Source organism: Electrophorus electricus, chromosome 11 (assembly GCF_013358815.1).
Source record: "Electrophorus electricus isolate fEleEle1 chromosome 11, fEleEle1.pri, whole genome shotgun sequence".
Lineage (NCBI taxonomy): Eukaryota > Metazoa > Chordata > Actinopteri > Gymnotiformes > Gymnotidae > Electrophorus > Electrophorus electricus.
Genome location: NC_049545.1, coordinates 9072905 through 9100678, shown reverse-complemented (window position 1 = coordinate 9100678; position 27774 = coordinate 9072905). Strand labels below are relative to the sequence as shown.

The 27774-nt window shown below is 36.7% G+C and overlaps 2 protein-coding genes across 5 annotated transcripts in view; one reads left to right on the top strand and one right to left on the bottom strand.

Annotated features, from left to right (window-relative positions):
- Positions 1-545: 545 nt before the first annotated feature.
- pitx3 (paired-like homeodomain 3) lies at positions 546-13437 on the bottom strand. Of its 2 annotated transcripts, none has more exons than XM_027008313.2 (4): positions 13249-13437; positions 6985-7111; positions 4219-4424; positions 546-1976 (listed from the first exon to the last, which is right to left on the bottom strand). In XM_027008313.2, exons 2-4 carry the CDS (start codon positions 7091-7093, stop codon positions 1410-1412), a joined length of 882 nt encoding a protein of 293 aa, XP_026864114.1. In that variant the 5' UTR covers positions 7094-7111; positions 13249-13437; the 3' UTR covers positions 546-1409. The 2 variants fall into 2 exon arrangements, with proteins under 2 accessions (XP_026864114.1, XP_026864036.1); XM_027008235.2 differs by lacking the exon at positions 13249-13437 and adding an exon at positions 12655-12709.
- Positions 13438-16327: 2890 nt separating this feature from the next.
- Positions 16328-27774, top strand: part of gbf1 (golgi brefeldin A resistant guanine nucleotide exchange factor 1) — a 55137-nt gene continuing 43690 nt past the window's right edge. For 2 of the 3 annotated variants that reach the window (XM_027011580.2, XM_027011507.2), the window contains exons 1-4: positions 16330-16366; positions 16529-16832; positions 17957-18059; positions 18760-18826. In XM_027011580.2, the coding sequence (XP_026867381.2) occupies positions 17964-18059; positions 18760-18826 (163 nt within the window). In that variant the 5' untranslated portion in view covers positions 16330-16366; positions 16529-16832; positions 17957-17963. Of the gene's footprint in view, positions 16367-16528; positions 16833-17956; positions 18060-18759; positions 18827-27774 lie in introns of all 3 variants that reach the window. The other variant, XM_035531342.1, reaches the window with a different exon arrangement.

Below are 27774 nucleotides of genomic sequence, written 5' to 3'. Positions count from 1 at the left end.
AAATCAGTAGAGGAGCTGACCTGAAGGGTCTGAAGCACTGAGTGCTTCTGTGGTCAATTGTAGGAATATCCAGTGTGGTCTGACTGTAGCTAGGGAACCAGGCAGTCTCCACTGCCATCAGACTGGAGGGATGCCTCATATGTGCTTACATAACGTTGGCCACGTTCCCTCAAATTGGCAAGGCACAGGACCAAGAATCCTCCAGCCTACCCCACCCCAAAGCCCATTAGAGGACATTCAGGCGAAAGTGCTACTTGCGACGGAGACCTCTCTAAGACTGTAGGTCAAGCATATCAGTGACGAATCAACAGAAACATCTTTATCTCTGCATCTCCCACTCTCCTCTTCTTTCAGTCATGTTGTATGATGTTGCCATGGAATTTAGGGAGCGTTGCCATGGGATCCCAAGGACTTGGAGAGAACACTCTGTACTTTTGACCAGGATGATGTGAGCAATGTCATGTGTGCTATTATACGTTGGAAAATTTTATAACATTATCAGATTGTATGTTTTTCAGTGTATTAGTTACTCATAATACAAATAATTATTTATTTACCTTTTAATGAGACAAAGCAGGCTACACCAAATGCTTGTTTTATAACAACTGCACTCTTACATACATTATTTTACAGTCATATACTCCCTTTTTAGAACACCACACAAAACTATATATTCAATGGCTTTTTAGTTACTTATTTTTAAAAAACGTTCCAACAGAGTTAGAACTTATTTTATTCTTGTACGTATTTGTCTTTCTTTGAAACTATTCATTGCTACTTTTTGTCTTCCATCTGACAGCAACCTTTGACCCTTGACTTTTTGTCCTAGGTAAATGGAATTCACAACAATGATTAAAATTCCTAAAGGAGGTACTCGTGGCACATCGATCCAGGTTCTGCTCTTCAGCAATATGCTTATCTCATCTTTAAAGTACTATGTGTCATTGATATTTTTGTCACATACAAAACAGAAAGTTCATTATGTACATCCTTTTGCCTGTATTGCAAAAGCATGTGCCTTGAAGGCTTTTTGATAATTAGAGTATTTCAAACATTGTAACTTTGCAAGGTGTTCCTAGCAGTGCAGCAAAACTATTCCAGTCCTCTTTGTCATTTAACTCTACTCATGTGGCAGACAAAACTGTAGAGATCCATTTAACAGTTGGTCGATTCAGCATCAAGGTCTCACCATACTCTAACGGAGTCCTTTGAGCCATGGTCCATTTGTATGTTTTTTTCTCTTTTATTTCCTCATGAGCATTTTTTCTCTAGCGCTCAGTCTTATTATAAACCACATGTTCTTAAGCAGTGCATGTTGCTGGGCGATGCCTCAAAATTAAAATGCTGGATTAGATGGGAGAGAGTTTAAGGGTGGGAAAGGGGACTCAAATAGGACTGGCAGGAGGGATTCATACGGGCCGGTCCACAGCGTACTGGCAGGGGCTTAAGTTGGTTACAGGGTTTTGCACAGCTGGATATGCAAAGTTTGCATGCTGCTTGGCTTTAAGCCGGAGGCTGGCCAGGCTGGAGTTACAGGTGTCTCTGTACATGTAAGGGCTGGCTGTGGTGGCGTAAGGGCAAGCTGCCGCTGACACTGCTGCTGAGTTGAGTGTGGAGCTGTTTAGGTTGTTCAGGTTCCCCAGGTTGTTTAGGCCAGACCCTGGCACCCCGGTGACTGCCGAGGGCACCATAGAGGAAGCCATGTTCATGGAGGGGATTGAGCTGGGTGGGGAGAACATGGGCTGTGAGGAAAGGGGGCTGACATTCATGGAGTTGAAGAAGGGGAAGCTTTTAGCTGACAGCGGGCTGCTGGCCAAGCTTTTGGTAGCCCAGTTGTTGTACGAGTAGCCAGAATACATGTCATCATATGGTTGCATGAGTCCATTGAACTGGGCACCAAAGCCATTTTTACAAAGCTCAGCTTGCTGGTTCCTTTCTCTCTTTCTCCACTTGGCACGGCGGTTCTTAAACCATACCTGGATATAAAACAAAAAGGAAATAGTGAGAACTACATGCTTTACAGCTTCTACTAACCTTTTTATTCTTTTGATATTTTCTTTAGGTATTCAGGAGTAATATAGAAATAACTTGTTGGTCTGATATTTATTTATGTAAAGTCTCATTTATTATTTAAAACAAAAACAAACACAAGCAAACAAATAAATTCAACTAAATCATTATGTTTTGCTCAGTAGCATAAAAATGTCAAACATGTCCAATTAATTCACTTTCCTTTTTTTCATACCGTATGAGCATGCACTTATGTCCTAGTCTCTAAAATAACATTTCAGAGGAGAATTACAAAATAATAAAAATGAAAGGATCCATTAAATAGAAGAACTCTGTATTATCAAAGCATACTGTGTTGGGTTATTAAACTAAATTGTTCACTTAATATGAACTACTTCTATAAGAAATATCAGAAAAGAGCTTCCTTCACATTAGTCAAATTTAAGATCCTATTTTTAGAGAATATAGCAGGATTAAAGTTTTAATTGCAAACCTTAAAGGAAAATATTGAATTTAGCTTTTTCTAAATCTGTTTTCTTAAGTATTCACTGAGCTCAACTGTAGAATAAAATTAAGGGGTAAAACCAATTGCTATTCATAATAAAACACTGAATATTTAGAAATCCATCTAATTCTCACTAATAGGTTGATTTTCAATGGCATTATAGTTTTATCTCTGATCTATCTGTCAGATTCTAAAAAGAGCAAATAGAAAAGTTAATCACAATGCGTTACTGAAATCTGTTTATATGATGCTTAATTAGATAAAATAATGGTGCTTAAAATGGGTTAATAACTTTGGCAGAATGCTGTTTTTACTATAGCTTATATGGACGGTAGAGCTAGAAAGTTATATATTACATTGTTGGATCATGGTTGTGCTTTTTCTATACACCTAGTTTATTTTAAGTGACAGGGAATCCCCTCTTCTTTGATCCGTGCTCCTACATTTCCAGTGACATTTGTATTTGGAACTAGTGTTTGAGACCTCACAGAAATAACTGAATGTCAAATGTTAGCTGGATTGTCAGGGTGTGTCTGGTCTTAATTTAGGTTCTAAGATATTTCACAATTCCTATGCCCATCTAATTCATTCACCTAGTCTTTGTATAGTTATTTGTCGCAACTTCACTTCAAGAATTTGTCTATCCTTATGTTTTCTTACATACAGGAGGTCAGAACAAAACAAACTACTCCGTAAACTCACAAAAATAAAGAAGTCCTTGTATAGTACACTTCAGTATGTTTTTTTCAATATGTTTACTACATGATGATGAACTAGATGCCTAGTAAACAGAAGACAAAGGTTTGCAATTAAAAAAAAGCTCCACCCTGTGTGGTCCAGTGGCCAAGACATTAAGAGCAGTCCAGGTCAGCTTTGCTTTAGGTCAGGGCCATGGTTTAGGCTTTGTGAGTGTACTAGGAATACATACTTATTCAACTACATAAATCAACATGACAGAAGAAGCATTTGAAATATGTGGTGTGAGCGAGTGTCCAGCTAGGATTAGTGGCATACAAGCACAGTTCAGAAGGCCACTGATAGATATTAGGTTAGGAGCAGCTCCAGTCCTGTTGTTCTTTCAAAATAACAACCAGGACTGCCTGCTATGTGACCTTTCCTCTGTCCAGCATGAATCTGATCCATTAGATGTCAGGCAGGCTGAAAGACTGCAACTGTCCTGTCCTCTGCCAGGCCAGAAGCCCACCTGCTTTATGCTTTACTATGCTTTAGAGCAATGAAAACGCCTGGCTATGATCTCAGAGGAATAGGAATAATTTTACCCAAATGCTCATAAGTAATGAAAGTGTGCTGCGGTTTGTATTACATCACTTGACATAGGTAGAAACTGGTGAAGTGATTTCTGATTGTTTTAGACAAAGTGGCATTTCAGGATTCCAGTTTTGTAATTAGACTATATCTAAGCTTGAAATCCAAAATGTATGTATCATAGATTTGAAAAGTGTCCATATCCATATCTAACACACCATCTCAAACACATCAGAACAACATAATGCTCCAAACCTTGTTTCAGTGATTGAGTATTTGATAGATAGAGTAAATACTGAATAGATGTAGACATTCCCTACAGTGCTAATCACAACATTAATAAAGCACAAAATAAAAGCCCTTTACATCATCAAACACTTATTAAGATTTGTGAGTAACTCAGTTTTCTGGAGCTGACTGTTTTACCGGGTGCGTACCCGCACACGTGCTTCTGTGAGGTTCGTCCACACAGCGATCTCCTCTCGTGTGCTCATATCTGGATAGCGGTTCCTCTGGAAGGTGGCCTCTAGTTCTTGGAGCTGCTGGCTGGTGAAATGTGTTCTTTGCCTGCGCTGCTTCTTCTTTAAAGAGCCGTCCTCTGGGTTTGACTCATCTGTCTGGTTCTGATGGGACTTTTCTGTGTCTGTGTAAAGCCAAGATGAAAATATATACTATACACATTCTGACTTGTGTATCATGACACATTTAAATGAAACTAAATATTATTAACCTAATTGCACCTATAATCTAAATACCCTTCTAAAACAATTCCACATTCCTTCCCACAGAAAAATGCATTCATATAAAAAAATTGCCTAACAAAGACAGAAAAATAATGACTGACACAAAACAAGGTAACAGACAGAACCAAACAGCATTTGTTATGTCTGGGTGAAATCCTCTCTCAGGGCACCATAGTTCCGCAAATTGAAGACCTCACAGAAGGGGCTAAATTAGCTGGCCACCTAATCCCAGGATCAGGCTTTAGTGACAGGGCAGGTTTGGAGTTGTTTGGCAAGGACTTAACTGTTGGAGAATTTCTAAATGATAAGCAGGTTTTCCCTTACTCAACAACTATAAGCAACTAGAAGATGATGTGACAGCTCACACTTATTATTCCAGGGGACATAAACATTTTCATTAAGTAATATCCATAAAACTAAAGACCTAAGATAATGTGCAGTATGTGGCCATTCATATCCTTATATTTATAACAACAACATGATGATAATCATCATCGCTGTTGTCATCATAATTGCCATATAACTAATGAACGTGCAAAAATAAACATTTTTACATCTTGATAGAATAATGATTTTGCCAAACCTCTGATTTCTGACATTTAGCTTGTATAGTTTGTTAAAAAAAGTGCTTAGAAATGCTTTAGTGTTGTATTTATATTTAAAGTCATTTCTTCCTATTGAGAAAAGTATGTAATCCAAGATTTATGAAAATGGTGAAAAATTATTAGACATATATGATCAATCCCAGATTACTTGTTCTTAGCATTTCACTTATTTTACTTTAATTTAAGGATAAGAGATTAATGATGTCAACTACTGGCTGTTTCATTGAAAGATGTGGAATGGATCTGGTGTCTGAAGTATCTATGTATGTGCATTTATGAGAGGTTACTTCATCACCCCTCACATTTGGCTCCAATTAATTGTAAATTTATCTGCTGCACTCTGGCTGTACAGCAGTGGAAATTAAATGTGCCATAAAGACATTTTTGTACTTTTCAGTTTACTAATATGCTGGTGGAAACAGGGCACAACACTCAAATAGGTCCTAACAAAGTATTTTTGGTTGTTCACTGTACTTTACAAAATCATGCATGTGTAGCCTGTTGTAGAGTATATGAAAGAAAATGACTTGGCAAAATAAGGAGTAAGATTTTTTTTTCAAGGGGGAGTTGATTTGTACAAAGTTACTACTGATTTTTTCATGACCAGTCATGTATCTTTTTAATGTGTCTCATGTGTCCCCCCACTTTATTTTAAAAATCACAAAGCAAATAACACTGTAACACCAGTAAACATAAGATAACTTTGTTCTGTTTTTACTCTTGTGTGAATGCAGTTACTAATGTGTATATTTCTTGCCCAATAAGATAAAACAATTTTAGGACACAGTTAGTAACAATTTGATGATTTTGTCAAAACCACTTTTATTTCTAAATTATTTCAAAAAGATTCCATAACTGAAATGTACAAAATGTGCATCAGTTCCTTGACACTACTTGTGATTTGCGCTTTTGTTTGAAGGTTTTTGACTAGTATTTATAAACTTACATTTTGACAGTACATATTTCTTTATTCTACAGTCTTTGCAACCTTCCTTTCTGGTGTCCTGGGAGTTTTTGCTCCTGCTTACCACTGCAGTTCATCAGATTTCACATGATCCTTCAGATATAACACATTATAATTTCTATAATATTATTTTATTAACAATAGCCAAATATAATGATTTATTAATTTATTTTACTGTAAGATAAATTCTGTGTTTATACATCGCGCCATAATTTCAATTTAGTTGAAATACGATGAGTTGGTAATTGTTATGTAGGTGCTTTAACCCTTTGGAAACAGCATTACCAAATAATAGTAAATATAATACTATTATAATAGTAAACTACATAAATATCTCTTAGTTCACTCAGTTTTGGTGAGAAAATGGAATCCAGTAAGCAAATTATAAATTTTAAAGAAATAATACTTTTTACTGCACGTTCTAATTCCAAAATTTGTTTCCTAAGAAGCCTAGTTTGTTATCCAAATGCAGTGGCTTCTGGGGTTCAAGTCATCCAACGTAATCAGCTGCTCACTCAATTCTCTTTTAAGTCAAATTCACAAAGAAGAAATCTTCTAATCAGTTTAGGCGTGAAGCGCGCCATACTTCAAATTCATACTCGCAAAAATAGGCTTTTTTTTTTTTAAAGAGAACTATACAAACTACCCTTCACAAAAGTGTATGTTTCGCAATATAGGGTCCACCGCATAGCTGAACCTGTTGTTGATAATAACCGTCGATGTAATGCTATCATTTCCTGTCATTTCAGATGAATAGACATGTTAATACATGTCCATATTAATAATATTATTTTTGTGGTTTGATGTTGCTTTACATTTTCTCAATAACAGTTTTTTTGTTTGTTTTTTACTGTAGGTTGTGGTTCTGATAACAAATGAATATGGACAGACCGCTGTTGTCCTGGCCTTTACATCCCTGATCGTGCTGAGGTGTCCCGGAGTCGGAGAGCGACAGTGCCGGGCTACGTGCTTCATTGTCCGTCAGAAGGTTAAAATCCATAACCTCGGCCTGCAGGCTCTGCAAATAAGAAATAAACGCTTTTAAGAATGTGAAAGCTAGATGTAACACGTAATACACCGCAGTAAAAAGACAGAAGGGGCGAGAGTGACAGCCTTAAATCAACCAAATGTACTATTTTACTATGTAAGGATCCCATTGAAAATGAGATGGAACATTTTAAGGGACCATCCTTTCTATTAATTCCAACACTAGATTAAGCAAACGACAATTGTAGGATAATTAGCAGACAGAAAACAAAGTATTTTCGTTTAAAGGAGGTTGAGTTAAAAGGTTTAAACATTAAAATTTAGTCTATCCGCCACTTCGTTATCTACGAATTTGATGACAATATTTTTATTTGCAATGTTTTTGTAATAACGTTATTGCGTAAACAGTCTTAAAACATAAGTTGCCTGCGCTTTCGTGGTTTCAATCACATTTTAAAATAAACGAGAATATTGAGTCATATCTTCGAAGTCGTCAACTGAAGGCAAATTAATTCGTACACATACGCTGAGGTCACCTTTCTAAAACTAGTGATGGAGATACTAGTGCATCATCTACATTTACTAGAACAAAAACAGTGTCGGTTTAAACTTCTCAGTGCAAAGCCTTTTGGATTACACCTAAAATGAATTGCTGATCAAAATTAAAATAAAAATAATTTAGGCCTACATGTGTTAAACTAAAAAAGGAAATCCATCCAAACTTTCCTATAATCAACTAATATAGCCTACCTTAAATGAGAAAATCTACTAAAATAGTCAGGATACATGTAATAGTCTAGCACAACCTATAACAGCTTATACAACTGTCATTAGAAAAAGATTCTAAACTCTGTGACATTATGTTACTTAATCAATTTTAGGTCAAACCGTAAGTACCATCCTTAACTAGCAGCTTCATGATAAAATCAACCCGGATAAAATCTTTAAAAAAAAATCTTGTTTATTTGTACAACAGCAGATAACAAGTTACATTCATGTGATAGAGCCATTCCCTGACTTGTGCTGGGCTGGCAAAACACAGGTGTACCTAGCCTACTGTTTCACTTCGTCTAAAGGTTGCTGAAAGCTGGAGCTCAATATGGTTTAAAAGTGTTAGAAATTGTATTTAGTCTGCCTCCGTTAGTGCAAAAAGACTTTTCTCCCTACTAGGTCAAAGTGAGAAAATGTGGATTTAAGCTCAAAGACCTAGAGGACAGCCTTGGCTATTTTATTGAGTTTTTATCACATAACAATTTAAGTTATTGTTTAATTTACTGCATAGATAAATTCCCTTGTGAGGCTTCAAAAGTCACATTCCAGTAACAGAAAATAACAATACACTACTTCACTTAAAGGTAGATCCTGAAGTTATATTCTATCCTATATCTGGTTCTGAACCAAAGATCTTGACCATCTTTAAAGAATGTATCTTTTCAGCTTTGTTTATCTTATGCTGTAGTATGTATAAATAAATATATGTATATATTTTGCTGAGCAGTAGTTATTATACTACTTATACAAATATCCATAAAACAAAATTATTATTATTATCTCTGAGTAGACTCTCAATAGGAGAATACACTTTCAAAAAATCAAAATAACTGATCACAGTAAATTACTGACAGTAATGCAGGGTTGTGTCACCCAGTGTTGACTGCAGTATTTCTGAAAGTCAGCATTTCTATGCAAAATTCCAATAAAAATGCTAAACACTGCCCCCATCAAAATAATTCAGTGTTAGGTAACCATCAGTGAATGTGAAATGTGTTAAATTATGTGGATGTAAAATGACTGAATTGACTTCATCCATTTTGAAAAGAAAAAAAGCCTATTGGTATGCATTCGTTTAAGATGACCTGAACACCATGTTTGTTTGAATGAGAAATTATGTAGTGATCAGTATTCACAAGGTGTCTCATCAGTGGCAAAGATTACCAAGGATAAGCTTAGAAAGAGGAGGAAGCTATAATAAGTCAGATCGGTTTCAGTCAAAATAAATGATCTACCAGACTGAACATTGCGAAAAGTCCTAATCAGTATTTTTTCTTTAGATATATGCATTTCAATCCTGCATGAAAATATGCTTTATACTGAGTATTCATATTCGAAGCAAAAATAAGGCATTAACAACATTGCTGACACAAAATTGCTGACATTAACATTTATGACACTTTTGTATTTTTACATCTTACACATATGCTCTACCAAATTCAGGCTCTCTATAGAGAGTCCATTCTTGATACCATATGCAAAAAATTGTATTCATGAGTCATTCTCTGTTCCTGTTTGTAGGAATAGCATGTCCTGGTGTCAGGATCTGATTTCACAATAAAATAATATGTTCTGATGGACTGACCGATGGTGCTCAGCAAAAAAAAAAACAAAAACTCATGAAACAAGAGCCACATATTACCTGTGATGGGGAGATGTCTAATAGGCATGCATTTGGCACAGTCTCAGTAACATCACACTCAAATTAGTTTCCCACACTTCAGTTTTTAGATTGTTCCTCTATTACTCTTTTTTCTCATCAGTAGGATACCTTTCCAAAGTTTGCAAAAAAGGACAATGTTCCCAGAAATACGAAAGGAGAAATGCATTATAAAGGTAGGGTATTAAGAAGGCCTAATTTCAGTCAAGTATATCGACACAATCCATTCAGAAAGACTGACATTCTTTTTGTTTGTGGACTTTTTAAACAGACTAGAGTCTGCACAAATGTCCAGTCCTCTTTTTCTCTTTAAAAATTGTTTTTTTTTTTGGTCAGAATTAGAAAGTTACACGTGTTTCTTATTCCATCCAGAACAAGGTGTCATTGCTCCCATGGGAGGAAAAACATTTACATTACATTCAAACTCTGCATTAAGAGCTGCTTATGTAGATTAAAATAGTCTAACAAGATGAAGGGTGGGGGAAATCCCTATAAAACAATCCATTTCTGTATCAGACATGAACAACCTGCATTTGAAAACATAGTATTTTAAATAAATAAGTCTGTGTGTGTGTGTGTGGGGGGGGGGGGGGTAGAGCGAGAGTGAGAGAGAAAGAGAGAGAGGGAGAGAAAAAAGACAGAGATATAGAAAGTTAACTTTTTGGTCTGGGTTCACCTCAGGATGGGGCTAGGCTAAAACCTTTTGCACCTGAATAAGTGCAAAGAACGATAACTACTATTCTTTAAAAGACGACAAAATATCATAGGATATCACCACCACCACCATCATCATCATCATCATCATCATCATCACTGTATTATTACATTTTGTTATTGTTCTATCATGCCAATGTTGTAACTTCACTGAATGTTCATTAAAATTATTTTTGCTTGTTATTTTTATAGATTACAGTTAGGTTGCATTGTATCCAATTACATTAAACAAACTTTCTGATTAAGTTATTTAAACTTCGCAATGGCAATAGACATTCCAGACTGTTACAAACTGAAATGGCATCACCACTTCGTATTCAGTAGCCAGCTATATCTGTACCTTTTATTAGAATAACTGCAGTAATTTCTTTAGTTTACTATGTGCATGTTTGACCCTTGAAATTACAACTTGCTAATAATACAGCATCTTAAAGATTTCAATTCTGCCCCTATGCGCAGTACTCTTGCGTATCCCTTTCCCAGCTTTTCTGCGTCAAAAAAAAAAAAAAAATTACTAAGAAGAACGTTGTTGCATGAACAAGAAGAAAGGAACAACGTAAAAATTCAGACCTTATCATGATCAAGTGCATGCGGTCAGCGCGAACTAGGCGCCCTGTATTAATAGAGCAGTTTGCATATGCGATATCGATCTCATTAAAATATATATATCCAATAAGAAAAAAGATAATGGATGTGAAAAACCCTGTCATTTTTTCAGGAGATTGATGCGTCCATCTGTTGGTTCGGCAAAGGCAGACTAAATACATTTCCACGGGCTGCGGCATTAGGCTAGGAATTATTCATAAACGCGTCCAGAATTAATTCCTTGGATTAAGTGTTGATTAAGATGTGTGTCACTTTGCTGTCTGAGAACTTATTAAGGGCCCTCTCGAGCTGGAGGCAGATGGAATTTTCTACCCAATGTTTGTAGATGTTAATTTCTACCCTCCTAACATCCATTTGCATTTGCCCCTGTGTTAAAACCCGTCTTTTTTCCCTCACACACATAAGCCTGTACCAGTAGATGCACGCCTTCGAAGTGCTTCCTCTCAAAATAATACCGGTGATGTTTGTACACACCATATTAATCTTTGTACTGGGGTGCAATTATTCTTTTGATGGAATGGTGCATAAGCATTATGCTTCATCTTTAAACCAAACCATCTGAAAATAATAATACACAGATGCGGATTAGGAGAGAAAATCTGAATATATTCTCCAGTAAACTTACTCTAGTAGCCCTGCTTGAACGTCCCAGGTGTAATTAACGCATTTGTATATCTTATTATTGATTTATGTGACTATGGAACATTTAAGGATAATACAAATTTCACGATAGTCTAAAGGTAATTAGTGACTTTAATCTTTACACATGACCTAATGTGAAAGGATTTGTGAATTTAAAAGTAACAAACTGTAATACGTAAATTTAAAAGTAATAAACTGCATACGTAGGGAAAACCGGTGAGACAACCGACTCAGAGTTGTCAAAGCATTACTCAATGCATCACGCATGGTAATATCCACGAGGTCGTCAAATACCAAAGATAGGCTAAATAGGCTATTTCTGTTTCACATAAACTCTTTGACTAAACGAACCAATCGGACATGGGGTAAAATAAAATTTCGAATTCTACTGACCCCTCGTTCGTGACACATGTTTTATTTTACAAAATACACCCTTATTGTAAATCTTATGTAGGTATGTCATGCGCACCTTCGAGGTTACGCCATTTTCCAGTAACATGTGGAAGTAAATACAGTGTGCACTCTCATAATAGTAAGCAAATGTACATGCTCATTGAATATTGCTGTTACGTGATTTACGTGATGCTGCAAAGTTTAGGGCCATACCTAGCCCGGAGTCGTTTTCAAATAATTTTGAAAAAAAAAAAAAAGTTATTTACCGCTTAATAAGACTAACGTAGAAAAAATGTATTTTAATTTCCTATTAGGCCCAAATTAAGTTTTCCTATATACATGCATGCTATTCCTGCAAGGACTGATCATTGTTTGAAAGAGGCCCATTCAAATTATGACGTCCAAAAACCTTTCTATTTCTAACTTCTAGGTTTTTACATTTTGACCATATAGCAGTATTTTTAATAGTTCCGTACAATATAGAACAGCGTGGTTGACATGAAAACCGGCAACAAACATTAGAATACAAATTATGCAACGGTGTAAAAAAAGACTCTATGGTAATATCAACGCATTTTAGTTGGTTGGCACTAACATAAAAATTAGACTTCTTAAATCTGATTAGACAGACTTCAATCTGATTAGATAGGCTAAGTGCCATGACAGTAGAAGTGTTTCTTGGATTTAACCCAATGCCAAGTTTTTAAGTAATGGACAGTAAATTAAAGAAATATTCAAAGTTTCAAATGACGTGCTTGTACAAATAATTTTGCAGAATATCTACTTACGTAAACGAGCATTGGTTTAAAGTAGTGTGAGTAAAATTAAACGCATCAGTGATTGATAGAAAATTGTAGCCGGCGTTGTCGCATCAATTAACTCTCGCTTCACAACTAGGCATTATTTATTAGTAGCCTACTTTGGTTGCTAATTGTGCGAGAATAATAGAAATCTGGTTTATTTTAAGAGATTTATGAATGCATATTCTGTAACTTTGTTTCAGTACCTTTTAAATGAAGTGAATCCTGACTTGCAACGAACTCACCTCATTAGAATTTGATCGTTTTCTCACAGCCCTATCAGCACACCAACAACGATGAAGCGATGCTATATTATATTCCCTCAAACGTCCAATGGTGTCATCTTACAGTTATGCAGTCGACAGTCCAATTTCAAGTCACATGTAAACCGTATGCGATGGGTTGTGATGCACTATTTGAGTTTTCATACTTTTCCCAGCGGGCAAGCGTTATCGTGACAAGGCTAAGTCTTGTCACAATAACGATTCTGGGCTGCATTTTCAAAAGCCTTTCGTATCATTGCAGTTTGGTCGACTGTAAGAAATTGTCATCACAATCATTCAGAATACAGCTTCTACTTACATTAAATCCTGTTTTGATGGAAGTAATCCCCGGAAAATTCAACTTTATAGTGGGTTAACTGCTTTCCTGTATTGATGTAGCCAACAACCGTCATGTAGAAAGTTCCTGAACTGGAAAAATGAAAAAGCCTCCGTTTCCTTCTCTCACATTTGTCTGTCATAAGGGGTAGACTGGAAAGTGAAGGCTTGATCCCCATGCAGAGGGGGACTGACTTTATGCTAAGTATCTTGTATGACAGGTTCACGCGAGAAAGGACTGCCCTCTCTCTCTCTCTCTCTCTCTCCCTCTCTCTCTCTCTCTCTCTCTCCTCTCTCTCTCTCTCTCTCTCTCTCTCATCCCAGCTACGCTTCGCACTATTGCAAAGGGGTACTTTCTCTTGCAAAGCTGCTTGTTCACTAACCCGGTTGAACTCGATTAAAAAATCTCTTGGCATGCAGCCAACTGTGATCTTGGAATCACAGTTATGACCCGCAAAATACTCTACTCCTGAAATCCATAGCGCCATCATAGATCTACCCAGTGAGAAGAACAGCTTTGTTATACTATCGATCTGTTTCATTGGACATGGTGTTGTGAACGAACTGCTTGGATCGATTATTGCCGTTACATTAAAAAAAGACTCCTCAGTATGAAACTATTGCAGTCCCTGTATCAATTCTAAGCTAACACAGAAACCTGCAGTCTTGGAGCTATACCGTGAGTAGAGTGTTTTTGCAGGTTTTTGCAGAACATAACCGTGACCTGTTTTTGTAGGTCACAGCAACCTTATACCAAAGCTTATACATTTACTAAACTTTAATTATGTTTTTTATATTTTCAGATAACAGGAAGCCATCCGAGACAAAGGTTTATTAAAAGATTTGTGCAGAACCCCAACCTACCGTTTTTATGCATCATAATCCTTGTCTATACTTTACAGTAAAAAATATTGGTGGTTCACTTATGCGGACCATGATCTTGATTCATGTCTTCCCCTTTATTCTCACATAGTAGTATTTCCAAAAACTCCATGTGTATTTTTCTAACTGATCTCTGAAATAGGTTATTTGTCATGGTAAAATAATCATCACAATCATATTTAGTAGCCCAATTAATCAGTAATTAAAGTCTGTAATGTAGTCTTTGTGTTGTACAAGATTGCTCTTTTAGTTGAGTTCTGTATGTTTTTGAGGATATAAATATTTTCAGTATTTTACCGTCTTTAACAACCCTTGGTTGAAGCTGTCAGTTTCTGTATGTTGGAGCAATGCTCCAAAAAACTTTAAATCTAAATGCTATAAATATGTTTTTCTGGTGCTTATCTATGACAGATAATGGAGGACAAAACTGGAGATTCATTGTGACTAACTAAATTTGGTGAAAGATTGCAGGCAGTTTTAAAAATATCTGATTTACGTAACTTAGGAAAATCTAATTTTGGCAAAAATACTATTTTTACTCTAAAAGGTATATGACGTGACTGCCTTAACATTTTGAGTTTATTGGAACTGAAATGGTAAGTTAACAGATCAATAATTATAATTTTATATATTCTGTTACCATTTAATGTTTTGTGAACTCAAAATTGTAAGGTAGTCAGGTTACATACACATTTTTATAGTGCACTCTAAAAATATTTAGACTTTGTAATAACACTTCTGACAACATAGGCTATTATTTAGATAACTGAAGTGAGACTGAGATCCAAACTGCAGCTAAACTTCAGTTTTGGTAGATGTTTTTAAATGCTTGTTCTTAGAGACTCAGAATGAAGACAAAAAAGAGGTGTGGTTGATGCAAGCTTGAATTTAATCAACTGTTGGACAGTTTATTCATAAGATGCTACCCATGTAGCAGAATTGCTAGAGTACATTTGGGGGTGTTCCATTATAAAATGAATGCAATGGAATTGGGCAGTGGGGCTACAATTTAGATGATTACTTGTGATTTCAGTGTAATAACTTGAAGACCAAAGGATTAAACTGTGAAGACTTTACAGAGGTCATGTTTTGCAGCATGCTTATAAGCAAGGATGGCAATTTAGTTGCAGCTTGGCACTGGCACATCTTTATTTGTAATGGAGTTTCAGGTAAAGGGTTGATGGCATTGAAGATTAAAGAGATTGCCATGCAGTTGAGTCACCTCTGTAGCCCTGAAAGAGTTGTATGAATGTAATTATACTCCAGGTGAAACTACGAGCAGTTAGTCATATTTAATGCTTTGGTAAGATCAAAGTGACAAACCTTGCTCTTGAGCATTCAGTCTGACAATTATTTCTATAAATAGTATATCATCTGTGCTTTTGGTCATGTTTTTGTCTCAGAAAGAACATCTTCTGAGGCTGAAGTGATTCAAAGTACTTTTGTAGAATCTAAAATTAAACACTTTTATTGATAGATTAGGTTTAACTTGCTTAACTTGTTTAACTCTATGTTTCCTGATGACTCCAGGCAAAGGAAGATAGTGATCAGAGGACCCATCTTTATTAAGCCTGTCAAGGTGCTGCTATCTCCATTCAGGTCTAAAGCTAGCAGCAGATTCTGCATACCCTGGCCTATCTGGGACCTGGCTGTATATATGTGTCTACATTAAACTAAAGTGTTTTACTCTCAGTCTGTCACAAAAGACTACATGTAGCTACCTTAGCAGACTAATATATAGCTTCAACTCCCAATCTCTGTAAAGAAGAGGGATGGCCCAATCTTATGCATTCTTACAGTGGACTTCAATGCAGATATAATGATTCCAGGTGTTTACACCCATCTGTTTAACATCTGTTTTTACTAATGAGATTAGATTACATTACTATGACCTTTTAGTCTGAACTATACACGACAATTAAAAAAAATACTAATAATGTACTAGGCTCCTGTATGTCGTTCAATTTACGTTCATTTAACGACTTAAAGTTTAAAAAATACTATAGCTTTTGTTCACAGCAAGTGAGCTAGTCAACTGATAGCCTGGTCTGACACGTTATTTAAATGAAAGTAAAACAGTTTTGACGTCAAAGCGCATTCGATTGCGCGTCCTCGTCATAAGTAACTTTCAACCAACCTTAACGGAATCCCTGGGACTTTGCTTTTGACTCGCTTTATTTTGTCTAAGGGACTTATTTTGCCCTTTCCGAATCAGGCATGTACGAAACAGTTTTGGTTTCACGTTCAAAATTACACATATGCACTATTTATAACTTGCATATACTAAATGTGTGCTTTAAAGTCATACAGTTTTCGGCTACGGTAAATAATGCACGCGTGCGATTGGCTAAAACCTGTGTCATTTCTGCTCCAAACATCAGGCTACGTTGCACTGTGGACTTTTCCACGTCAGTAAATTTACTTCTGCAGCACGCTAATCAGTGTAAGATTATTTACAACCCATAGTAATACATAGACATTTTGGAATGACGTGAAATTGTTTAAATGGCAATGCTTTATTAACTGAGAATATTTATTCTCATTTCTTTTATACGCGTTGTGATAAAAACCTTTGCATTCAGTCCTTACCAGTTTGTAAGCTTGCTAGCTAGTTAACCTAGCTAGCTAGCTAGCCAAATCAGTAGAACAGGTATTGAACGCCATTTTGGTTTCGCAGCTGTACAGGTAAAGTAATATTTGTATGATTTGACAGTTGTGTGTAGTTGGAGAGAATACACATCATTTCTGCTGGGTGAACTGTAGTGAGGTTACTCTATTGACGTAGCTAGCTAGCTATATGGTGGACCCGATGCCAAAGATACTCTAGCTAGCTAGCTAGCTAGCTAGTAGTCGTTAGCAAGAATAGCTAGAATGAAATCTCAGAAGTTGGCTATAAACAGTGACCACACACATACTATTAGCTGGTAAAAATATATAGCTAGCTAATGTAGAGACATTGTTAGCTAGTTAGTTATCAAATTCGTAGATTACCATAACTAAATAGAGGAAGAATGTTTACGAAGCTATGTTAAGTCTCGTTTATATTTGTCAGCTGTCAAAATGGGCCTGTTCTGCTAACATACAGCAGTAGCGTAGTCACATTCACTAATACTGCCGCAGCTAATGTAGCTAGTTAGCTAGGTGGCTGGCTGGCTAGCTAGCTAAGATATTTTTTGCCCCTAGCAATTAGGTGTACACGTCTTCAGTGTCCTTAATACGTCGCTAATAGTGACGTACTAATTTATGGCTGACAAGCGAAATAACCACTTAGACCTGTCAAAATCTGCAAGATTATTAATCAGACTTTCTGGTGATAAATTACTTAGGGGGATAGAGTGTCATCTGTATTGTCTGTGGTTCATTTTGCAAAGCAATGACCTTATTCTGAAGGGCTACAATATAATATGTTTTGGCTCGGATATTTTTTCACGACTGTGTGGATCGTGTTAAAGTCTGAAGACACTATTTGTAGATGTCAGCTGGAATGGGAGAGGACAGCGTTTAACTCAATCATTCTCTTCCATAAAGATGATTAGGTTAAGATTTTGGTTTAGTGGATTAGGTGCTTTAGATAAAGATTGAAACTAAATACGATATGAGCTCCAAGGGCAGAGTGATGGTCATTCCTGAGCTAAAATATTCTTATATCATGCAGTCTGTGTTGTTTCATAAAACAGGAGGAACACAATCAGTGATATCTCTACTAGTGCTCATTTATTTTTTTGAACTGTAATGATGTCACTATAATTTTGCCTACATGAAAATGTCTGTAGCACAACCTAACTACATTTCCTTTGTTTTACTTCTAGTTTCGCTATGGTGGACAAAAACATATACATTGTTCAAGGGGAAATATCAACAGTTGTTGGTGCTATTAAGAGAAACTCCAGATGGAGTACCCATACACCACTGGTACATTTTTGTTTTTCTTATTTATTTTTAAATTAAGAGTTGACTTCAATCTCTAATAGATTGTAATTGGTATTATGTATAATTATGCATTTTGATATTTATGATTATCTGCCTAAAACTGGTCCATCTTCCACTATCCACTGGTTCCTATCTTCCACTCCATTTTGAGAAGTCTTCATGGTAGTGGAGATGACCTTTCTGTGAATTTGAAGGAAAAGATAAGCATAAATATTCTAATCTGTCCCCTAGTGCTATTGCTTATATGATTTTTCTGCTACAGTTAGGTTAGCCAACCAACCTATGCTTACTCAGATAAGTTAACTGTGGTTTAACGTAACTATACTGACTGAACTATACTGTCAGTGGTGATTTTCTGTTTTTTTCAAAATCCTTTTACATTAAGCAGTAGCCACAAATTGGCCCATAGTGTTTAGGCAACATCGAACATGGCTCAAGACAAAGCTTAATTTATGTCCTGATCCTATTGGAAAGTCTTGATTTCAGCCTTAGTCTTTATCAAGGCTTGAGATGTACTTTAGCTTAAATAAATAAGTAGTTCCAGTGTAAATAAAGTTTCCATTTCTCTCTCAGATCTCCGATTTACATTGTCAGTCAGGATCACTTTATTTTGAATGTGTCAGTGATTAGTTTTTGGGCTCAACAGATCCTCAAAGTGTCAAAACTGTTTATGCTCTCTCAGGATGAAGAACAGGATCCACTTCTCAACAGCTTCAGTTACTTGAAAGAGAAACTCAATAATATCAAAGGTAGACATACTCATGTGTAAGATTTCTTTCTGAATTTTCTGTCCTTATGTTATACATAATATACTTTTAAGTGCTGGTAACTTAAGTTAATATGATTGCTTATTTGCAAATGGCTTCAAGTACTTAAGTATACTTTGTCAAAGTTGCCTTGCTAATGGGTTATAAGTATCATAATCCATTTAGCATGCAAGGAATTAGTGACTCTCTGTCTAAGCAATTCAAGCCTGTTGAGAATAGGCCTAAATCAAAGACCCACTTGTCCAGTGGTACTGAGTTAAACATATGCCTACATATTTAATATTCACAAACGTGCCCCCATGGTAGAACAGTGTAAAAATATATTTAATCAGGTGTGCCGTATATCCACTGAGAAAGGTGGTGGCATTTTCAAGTTAGTCAATATTATCTTCTTAGTGTCTTATTGTTGGACCTTTATTCCACCTCATAATTTTTGGAGGTCCCATGGAAACTATATCAGTGTTTGTTCATTTAGTTATCTAAATGCCTCATAATGAACAAGACTGCTAAAGTAAATGTTATGCAGTCTTGTGCAAGTGTTCCTCTATTTAATATAATAAAATTTCTTTCTTACTATAAGTTCATGGGTTAGAAAGGATTGTGTTCTTATTTATAAAGGGAAATTTTACTAAAAGGGATATGAAATGGATGTGACTGCATAATATTTGAACACATTTTTTACTCCATGTACTTCATAGTTTATCATTATTAAAATGAATCTCAAACTCTGGATAGTAGAGGATTTAGTGTATGGTTTCAAGGGGGAGTCTGAAGAACATTACTTACACATATGCTGTTGTCAGTATATATTTGATTTTTACTGTAATTTTGTATTACTGTTGTAAACAAATTTGTGCATCAAAACATCTGAGCTTGACAACTATAAAAATGTGGGTTTAAATTGGTTGCCATGCATAGAATGGAATGCAGCACATCTATAAATATGAATATAGATATAAATGTAGATATGAGCTATCAATAGAATTCATGCTGTCAAAATAGTATGCCATTTTTGTATGTGTAAAAATATAAAAAGGCATCATGCTGACCGGTTATTACATGTTAAATTTTTAATTCAGTATTTCAGCTGATCCAAGTAGTTGTCAAATTGCTTTGTTTTCCTGCTCATTTTAGGGCAGACGCAAATTAAAGGATATTTGTGGATGCTTCTTTTTAATTCTATTTATAATGTTTTCTCCTAATGGCTGTGAAGTTGAAGGCTAATGTGCTTTCTCCAAAGTTTGTGTAGCCCATGACTACATCTCTTCAAGTTGCAGCTCAACAACATTGTGTGATGGGTGTTTGTGCTGGGAGGAGAGTACTAACTGCCAGTTTGGTCTTTGTGACCCAACTGACACAGTAGCTGACCTCAGTATCTGTTGTCAGTGAGAGAAGAACAAAATCTTTGTTTTTCCTCAGTATATTCTTGTGGTCAGTTGTGTTTTTGTGAACTTGTGGCCATATATTGTGGAATCACTGGAAGTTAATTAATTGAGTTAATGGAATTTGACTTTTAGTATTTCCATGATGCTGGAGCACAAAGAATATATTATTGCAATGTATATAGAATATTATATGCGTTAGCCCAGGCTTTCAAATTCATCTCTAAATCTGATTAAATATGAATTGCTTACTAGTTAGCTTCTGTTTGTGTGTGCTTGTGTGTGATTTCATAGTTCTATAAGGGAGATCTACAGCCAAAAACTGTTGTTAAAAGATGTAACAGAAGCAAGCTACCTAAGTGAACATTGATGAGTGCAGTTATAGAATAGCTTGGGAGTTGGCACTTGTATTCTGCACCATGATCTGTCAAACCTGTTTTGATCAACTGTGGAGTTCCTGAATATATGAACAATGTGAGCTGAGGGTTAATGGATAATGTGACATACTAGTCTGGCTAACCCAGAGGTCAGCATTTTGTCATCATGCTTGGGTGCCAAGCAAGAGCGAGAGAGAAGTAACGAGAGAGTTAAAGGGATGGAATGAAGTCTCTGGGACTTTGAGATTGTGCATAGGAAGTCTCGTTCCCCCCTAGTCCCCCACTATGTCATCTCTGGGGAGTATGGTTAGATGGACAGGCGCGGCTGCGTCTGGGGCCTGGAAGGAATCTGCCATGCTTTTTCATCTTGAACCCCAGCAGTTATGTTTGTTAGTTCCTTTAGTGACTGGAAAGTTATAAGTAATCCTGATGTTTTTTTTAGAGTAAGTGTAATGATCTATAAAGAAATAATTGTAATATGAAATAATATACTATGTAGTGCCTCATTTATTACACAATAATCTATAAACTGTTAGAATTAACGGTTGGTATATTTGCAAGAAGATTGTCTCTCCATCAATGGTTGAGCCCTGATAAGAGATGGGGGGGGGGGAGCATATAATCTAACTTGCTTTAAGGTGTACTGTCATGCATTTTGTTACTTTTCTTTGAAAAATTATAGCTTTTTAAATGCCTGTTGAGATCACTCTTGGGAATTAGACTGGCTCTTCAGTAAAGTGGTGGGCGGTTGAGCTGAGTCCCTTTTAAATGACAAATTCTCAGAGCTGACTAAAGTTGATTTCTCTGCCTTAATCTAAACTAATTTCCTTGGTGTGGTTTCATTTATTTTTTGTTTTAAAACTAGTATTTGATGGTCTATAGCAGTCCAGTTGCCTGCTGAATGAAAGACTGTACCATTCACACTGTCATCATTTTATTTACTCCAACAACTAAAGCCTCAGCCAAAGGAAATGTGGATTAGCCCCACTGTTTTCCTCACCACTTTCTCCGCCTTAAATGTTCTGTTCTCTTTCCCCTGTACTAGCCTTATGATTGGCAGGAGCATGTGCCATTCGGCGGTAGCATGCAGCTGTAAGTATATCATCTCCAGCTTTGGTTGGGTAAATATAGCAGAGGGACTTGTCAGGTTGGGAGATGGATTGTTCTGGGAAAGGAAATGTTGTCTCTTCTTCCACTTCTGGAACAGGAATGTTTTATGTATTTCTGAAACAAAGAATAGCCTGTATAGTCATGGGTTTTGAACATGGCTTCTGTGTTTTCCATCCCAACTATGTACAGTCAGTGCCAGATTCTTACTTAGTCTGGTATTCAGCCTCTTACTGTAAACAAGTTTATTTTCTTAGCATACTAGTGGAGGCAAGTAGTCTGCCTTCATGATATTAGTCTGATGGATTCTGAGAAGGTCCCTAATTTCGCAAAATCACCCCCAGAAAAGTTTGATAGATCATATTTGCTGTCAAATGTCCAAGATTTTTAAAACTGATGAAGCTGCATAATTTTGGATATTTTTTGCTCACGTCTTTATCTAGGCATGTTGGACATGTAACTGTGAACCATAATGACCATCAATGACTTCAGAAGGAATTTGGTCAAACCTTATGGAGAACTCAGGTGTTTCTCAGGAAGTGAGTTTCTGCATTAATTTACTGTTGAGAGTGGGTTTGTGCTTTGGCAAGTGCTTGTTTTTTTATTTTATTTTTTTATTTTTATTTTTTATATCTATGATGATTCTTTTAGGCTAGGTTTCATGTTATTTTTTTCATTATCTCAAGTGAATACTTTAGTATAGGGGATTTTGACCAGATTACTTATTTTCTGTGTAAATCTTCTCCTGTGGATCTAGTGTAAAGGGGCCAGAGTCATAGTTTTCAGCATCCAGATGCTGTGTTGCATGTTATTTTTGACTGTCGACAGGGATATCCACTCAGACATGTGTTTACTAATCCAGAGCTACTCTAGAAGAACAAATAAGTGTATTAAGGTGACAAATGGATGTTGGAAAATTTGAGTGCTGTTTTTCAGTAAGCAGGATTTACAATTTGAAAGGAATAGACATGTCAAAGAAAAGTGCCACTGGTCTAAATATGACTGATCCCATGGTAAAACTAGGAAACATCTCGGGTTTGGGACATGGACAAAAACAGTGAAATAAGATTCATTGTAAAGTTGAATAATTTTTGTGAATCTGTAAAACACTGCAGAACAGTACAACAATGAAAAGGACTGGGGATGAAACCGGTGTATTGCCTGACATGAAGATGGAGCCCTGTCCTCCTAACATTATTTCTTTCTTGGCTTTTTATGCAGCAGCCAGCCTCAGCCTTAGCCCGTTAAATCTTTAAATCTTACTGGTGTCTCGTCCTCCCCCTTTGCTACATTGAAGGTCAAATTTTTGACACGTTTGCAGAGGAATATGAAGGGATAAATCCCCTCATTTCTATTCATACAAATACAGACTTGAAGACGAGGGCTTCATTTGATTGACAGCTTTCTTTTACCTTTTACACCCACCTCCCCATCTGTTTCCTGTGTTTTAACGCTAACAAAATTCAGAAGCACTCCCCTAATTGACTAGAATCACCTAAACCTCATGAATGATAGGATTGTAGTTACTTCGGTAGCATGTACATCATGGTGATAGTTTCATCACTGACTTTTTGACCTTTTAGAATAATTCTCACTGTCCCCTGAACAAAGGACAGTAGAGATCGCTTAGCAAGGTCTTCTTGCTTGCTAAAATTAGTTGGCTTTCATTTGATCTGTTTTTCTTATTCAAAGTGCTGCATGTGCTCGTGAGCAGCAGTTTCAGTGTGTATACTCTCTCTCCCATACAAGAAAGTTACCTTCAGGTTAAGTTCACTTTCAAATAGAGCATTAGCCCATGTCTCCTGGCTACCTTTTGCTTTTATGAACTATGATTGTGAAGAAAACATGGTTAGTTGCTGCTAGTCGGTTGCTGCTAGTTCAGATTACTTAACATAAGTATATTGGGATTTGTGATACTTTTTCTTATTGGAAATAAAAAAGTATAAGGAATTTTTTGTAATTAAGTAATATATATACCCCCCCCCACTAGTGTCAGTGCTTTTGGATGGCATGTAGCCTGCCATGTGTTGTAGACTGTGATCTGAGGTCTCTCTTGGCGTTCTTGCTCTGTTTCACTCTTTAGTGGAACCCAAGGTCAAGTGTGAGCTGTCTTAGGCTCACAGCTGTGCCTTGGTGCCAGTGTCCCAGTGAAGGCTTCACTCAGTACGTGGGTATACCTTGCACTCTTGAGGCCTGTTCTGTTCCTTTGCTATTTGATATCTGGACATATATCTTGTGCAAATGAACAGTAAGAATGTGCCTTGGCAAACACAGAGTAAAGAGGAACAGCTATAACTCAGATAAGTCAGCCACATATGCAAATATGTTTACTCATGGTGGCATTTGCTGAGGAGAAATCCCCTTGTGTGAATCTTTTGATGAGCACATTAGAGTTGTGTGTGGTCTATAGTTATAAATGGCAAAATCTCATTTCAGGCTGTAGAGTGACTGTGTAATACCAATTTGACATGGAGTAAGTAAAGTTTTGTTCAAATGGATGTTGGAGGATTGGAGTGCTGTTTTTCAGGAAGCAGCCCTTACAATCTGAAAGGCACAGGAAGTATTATTGTGGCTCTATTAAGCATTTTGGGAAAATGCCAGATTGAATCTAAGACAACAAGTAGACATAGCTCATAGGGGCCAAAATGTAATAACATCAGTTTAGTTTTCATGACTAATATTTTTTTTATTAATTTATACTTTTTCTGTGTATCATGTAAACAGTAGTGATCAGTCTGTTTTTTCTTCTTCCATTGCAGCAGTTTTTACCCCAGTTGAAAAAGATATATATTTGTTGAAAAATGAAAAGGAAAAAAATATTATTGAAAAACTGATCTAACTGATTTGAGTTAAACTTTCACCTGCAGAAAAAACACAGAGAATCCAAAAACTGCTTCTTGCCTTTTTAATTACCCCAGAGTGACTAATTATTGCATACCGTAGTAATACATTTGGTTTAAACCAAAGCACATGGTACATTAATCACAAGGACAAACATACAATGAAGTGAGGAGATAAACTTGCCCCACTATGCCAATAACTGACTCCGGGAGCCAATTGTACAGCTACATTACAAGCAGACAGGCCCATATTTTCAATCAATAGCTAGAGACCCAGTAATGTTTGCGCTACCACTTCACAACCCATTCAGCTAGTTAAGTAAGGTGACCGTTGAACATATAAATCCCCCCCCCCCATCCCCCTGGTAACATGACATCTAGTTGTGTGACAAAGAAACCTATGATGCTGATCTTGGTTTTCATATAGATTCATTTACAGTTAATGCATGAATTCATATAGATTAGTTTAATGCATAGTCATCATTAGTTATATAAGAAATGGATTTGACTGCTCTGTAAACCCTGGTTGAGTGTCTTGCTTGGGAAGAAATACAGCCAGTGTATCATTGTTCAGCTCTATAGTTCTGTACCACTAACGGGTACCATCAGAATAAGATTCTGAGATGTCAGTTCAACTAGTGACTATTGATTATAACACATAGGTCTCCAGACAAAGATTTTGCCTAATATTAGTTTCTCAAAACAAATTTTAGGCAAATTACCTAAAATATTGTTGGCTATGTGGTTTAATATTGTAGCTTTATAACCATTCTTGGAAAAAGAAGCCATTGCTGGCCTAAGACTTAAGGATATTTTTTGTTTGTTTGTTTTTTAGAAGTGCATAAACTCAGCATATTTTTGAGTTGGTTTTAATTTAATAACTTCAGTGATTACAAATATCTATTTTAGTTATATTAAATTGTTCATTAATAAGTACTGTTGGTTGTGCACCACAAAACCTAACATGTCTCCTGTGGCAAGTGCATTGACATGCGTGTAAGACTGAGTATTATCATTATCCCCTCTTTGCTAAGATGAGGATTTGAGGTATTTTTTCCTGTCAATGTAAAGGCAAGTGAGTTGAGATGGAGACCTTGACCTATTAAATAGCGAGAGTTTGACTAGAAGGAATTTACAACTGCTGTCCCCTGAGGAGGGAGGCCTTCTTTCCATTGGTCCAAAACAGGAGCCCAGGGTTTCCATTACAGTGAGATTCTCAACTGTTCCATGCTGCCCCTCAATTCTTTCATCTGGCCTTGTCTATGGTGGAAAGCTCAAACATGAAAGAAACTGAACTCTATTGCTCATCTTTGATGAACATGCAGTAAAACATTATTTTCTTTGAAAAAACCATCGATGAACATCATGAAGTAAATTAAATGTCTTATAATAGTGATTTACTGTAAAAGCTTCAACTTAAGGCTAACTGCTCCATAAGCCATTTATGATTTTATGTTATTTTCTTAGGTAAGGCTGAGGACTTTGTTGGCTTGGTGAGTGATGGTTTCCTATGGTATCTTCATCACCCAGGCAGTGTGCTTGTGTCACACTAGAGACAAGCTCACCATGGCCCGTGTGCTACGGTAGTAAAATGCTCTATCAGTTGTGGTGACGAATGTTTGTCCCCTCTCTTCCAGGCAGCCACCCAGCTCTGGTTAGTAGCTGTAAATCTGGCCAGTTAATAGGGCACTAACCGGGGACTGACAGGCGGGGCTTAGGCCCGGTGTGAGGAGGCGATGCAACTGTTGTCCTGTTTCAGAGTCTCTCAACAATGTGCTGAGTGCATGGAGAGGCCCCACAGAACCATTAATCATCCATCGGGACTGGGGATGGCTACAAGGAGAGGAGAGTGTGAGAGAGGGGCAGGAGTTTTAGAGAATGGTGGGAGGTCCGGATGTGCTGATGGGAATGAAGGGCAGGAGAAGAGAAGGTAGAGAGGTGGCTGCCTGCTGCCAGGTTAAAGCTGATGCATTCATAACCTTATAAAAAGATTATGACTATAGATTTTGAAAAGTAGTCCTTACTACTGTTCCAGCATTTTTGCATTGCCTTTTTTGTTTTTGTAATATGAAGAATGTGGTTACACCGAAGAACAGATAACTTTGTGTGGAGCAATATTTTATCAGCATCTTAACATGCAGAAGTATCTAAACAAGCACTGTGAAAGAAAAATGGATTTTTACCTCACAGCTTACTGTGCGCTCAGAATAGTTGAGATCCTTATGTAGAGAGCATATAAGATGCAAATTTTCTCAAGTTACACTCAGCTTTCGTTGAGGTTAGCTCTAATCCCTCATCAACACGCCAAATGATTTTGAACAAACATCGCTGCTTAATTACTTTACACTTTCTGAATTATCAACCTCGTGTAAACTGAAATTTTCCTATCTTATTTTGTATTAAAGTTCAATTAAATGTGTGTCAATAAACACAGGACAGCCATATCTGTTAGATGTTTTTGATTCATGGAAAATGAATGCAAACAATAATTAGACATTATGTGACTGATCCTGGATCAGTATCATCTGGATCCTTGTCAGTACTATGTGAATCCTTGTTAGTGTCAACTTAATGTTGCCTGAATGTTAGGTGTACTTAAAAGGCTAGTCTACTTTAAGCCAATGTTGGTCTGCCTGACTAATAAGAATGTTGCCCATTAAAATACTAGTGTCTTAGGGAGCAGGATTCTGTAAAGTTCTGTTAAGCATGTTTTAATGAGGTGGCCCCGTATAGTCTGACCTGTGGAATGTGTCTGTCTATGGTCTTGCATGACAAAAGAACATTGGCCACAAGTATTGCTCTAATAATGCCACAAAGAGAATTGAGGACATTTATATTTTGTGTTGTATTAAGGTTGGGCTTTTAGGTGTTTCAGCAACTCTGCCTACTCCTGTCTGTCCTTCTGCAGGTTCAACTCCAATCTCTGCATGGTGACACTTAGACAGGATACACAGACTTTTTGAGATTGAAAGATTTTTGAGACACGTAGGTATTAGCAATTTTTGGAAGTGTTGGCTTATAGTGTGCAAGCATATGGATTACTGTGCGTAAATTATGCAGGCCAGCTTCGAATCCTTCATCTAGCGGTGGGCGAAGGGAAACCCCTGGTATGTAGAAGTCTGTTTCCCCGGTGTGGGATGAGGGCGTGATTCCTTCTGATAGAGACTCAGCCTGTGGATGGAGTCAGGCCAGTAACGGTCCCAGCCCTGATGGAGTATTTGTCT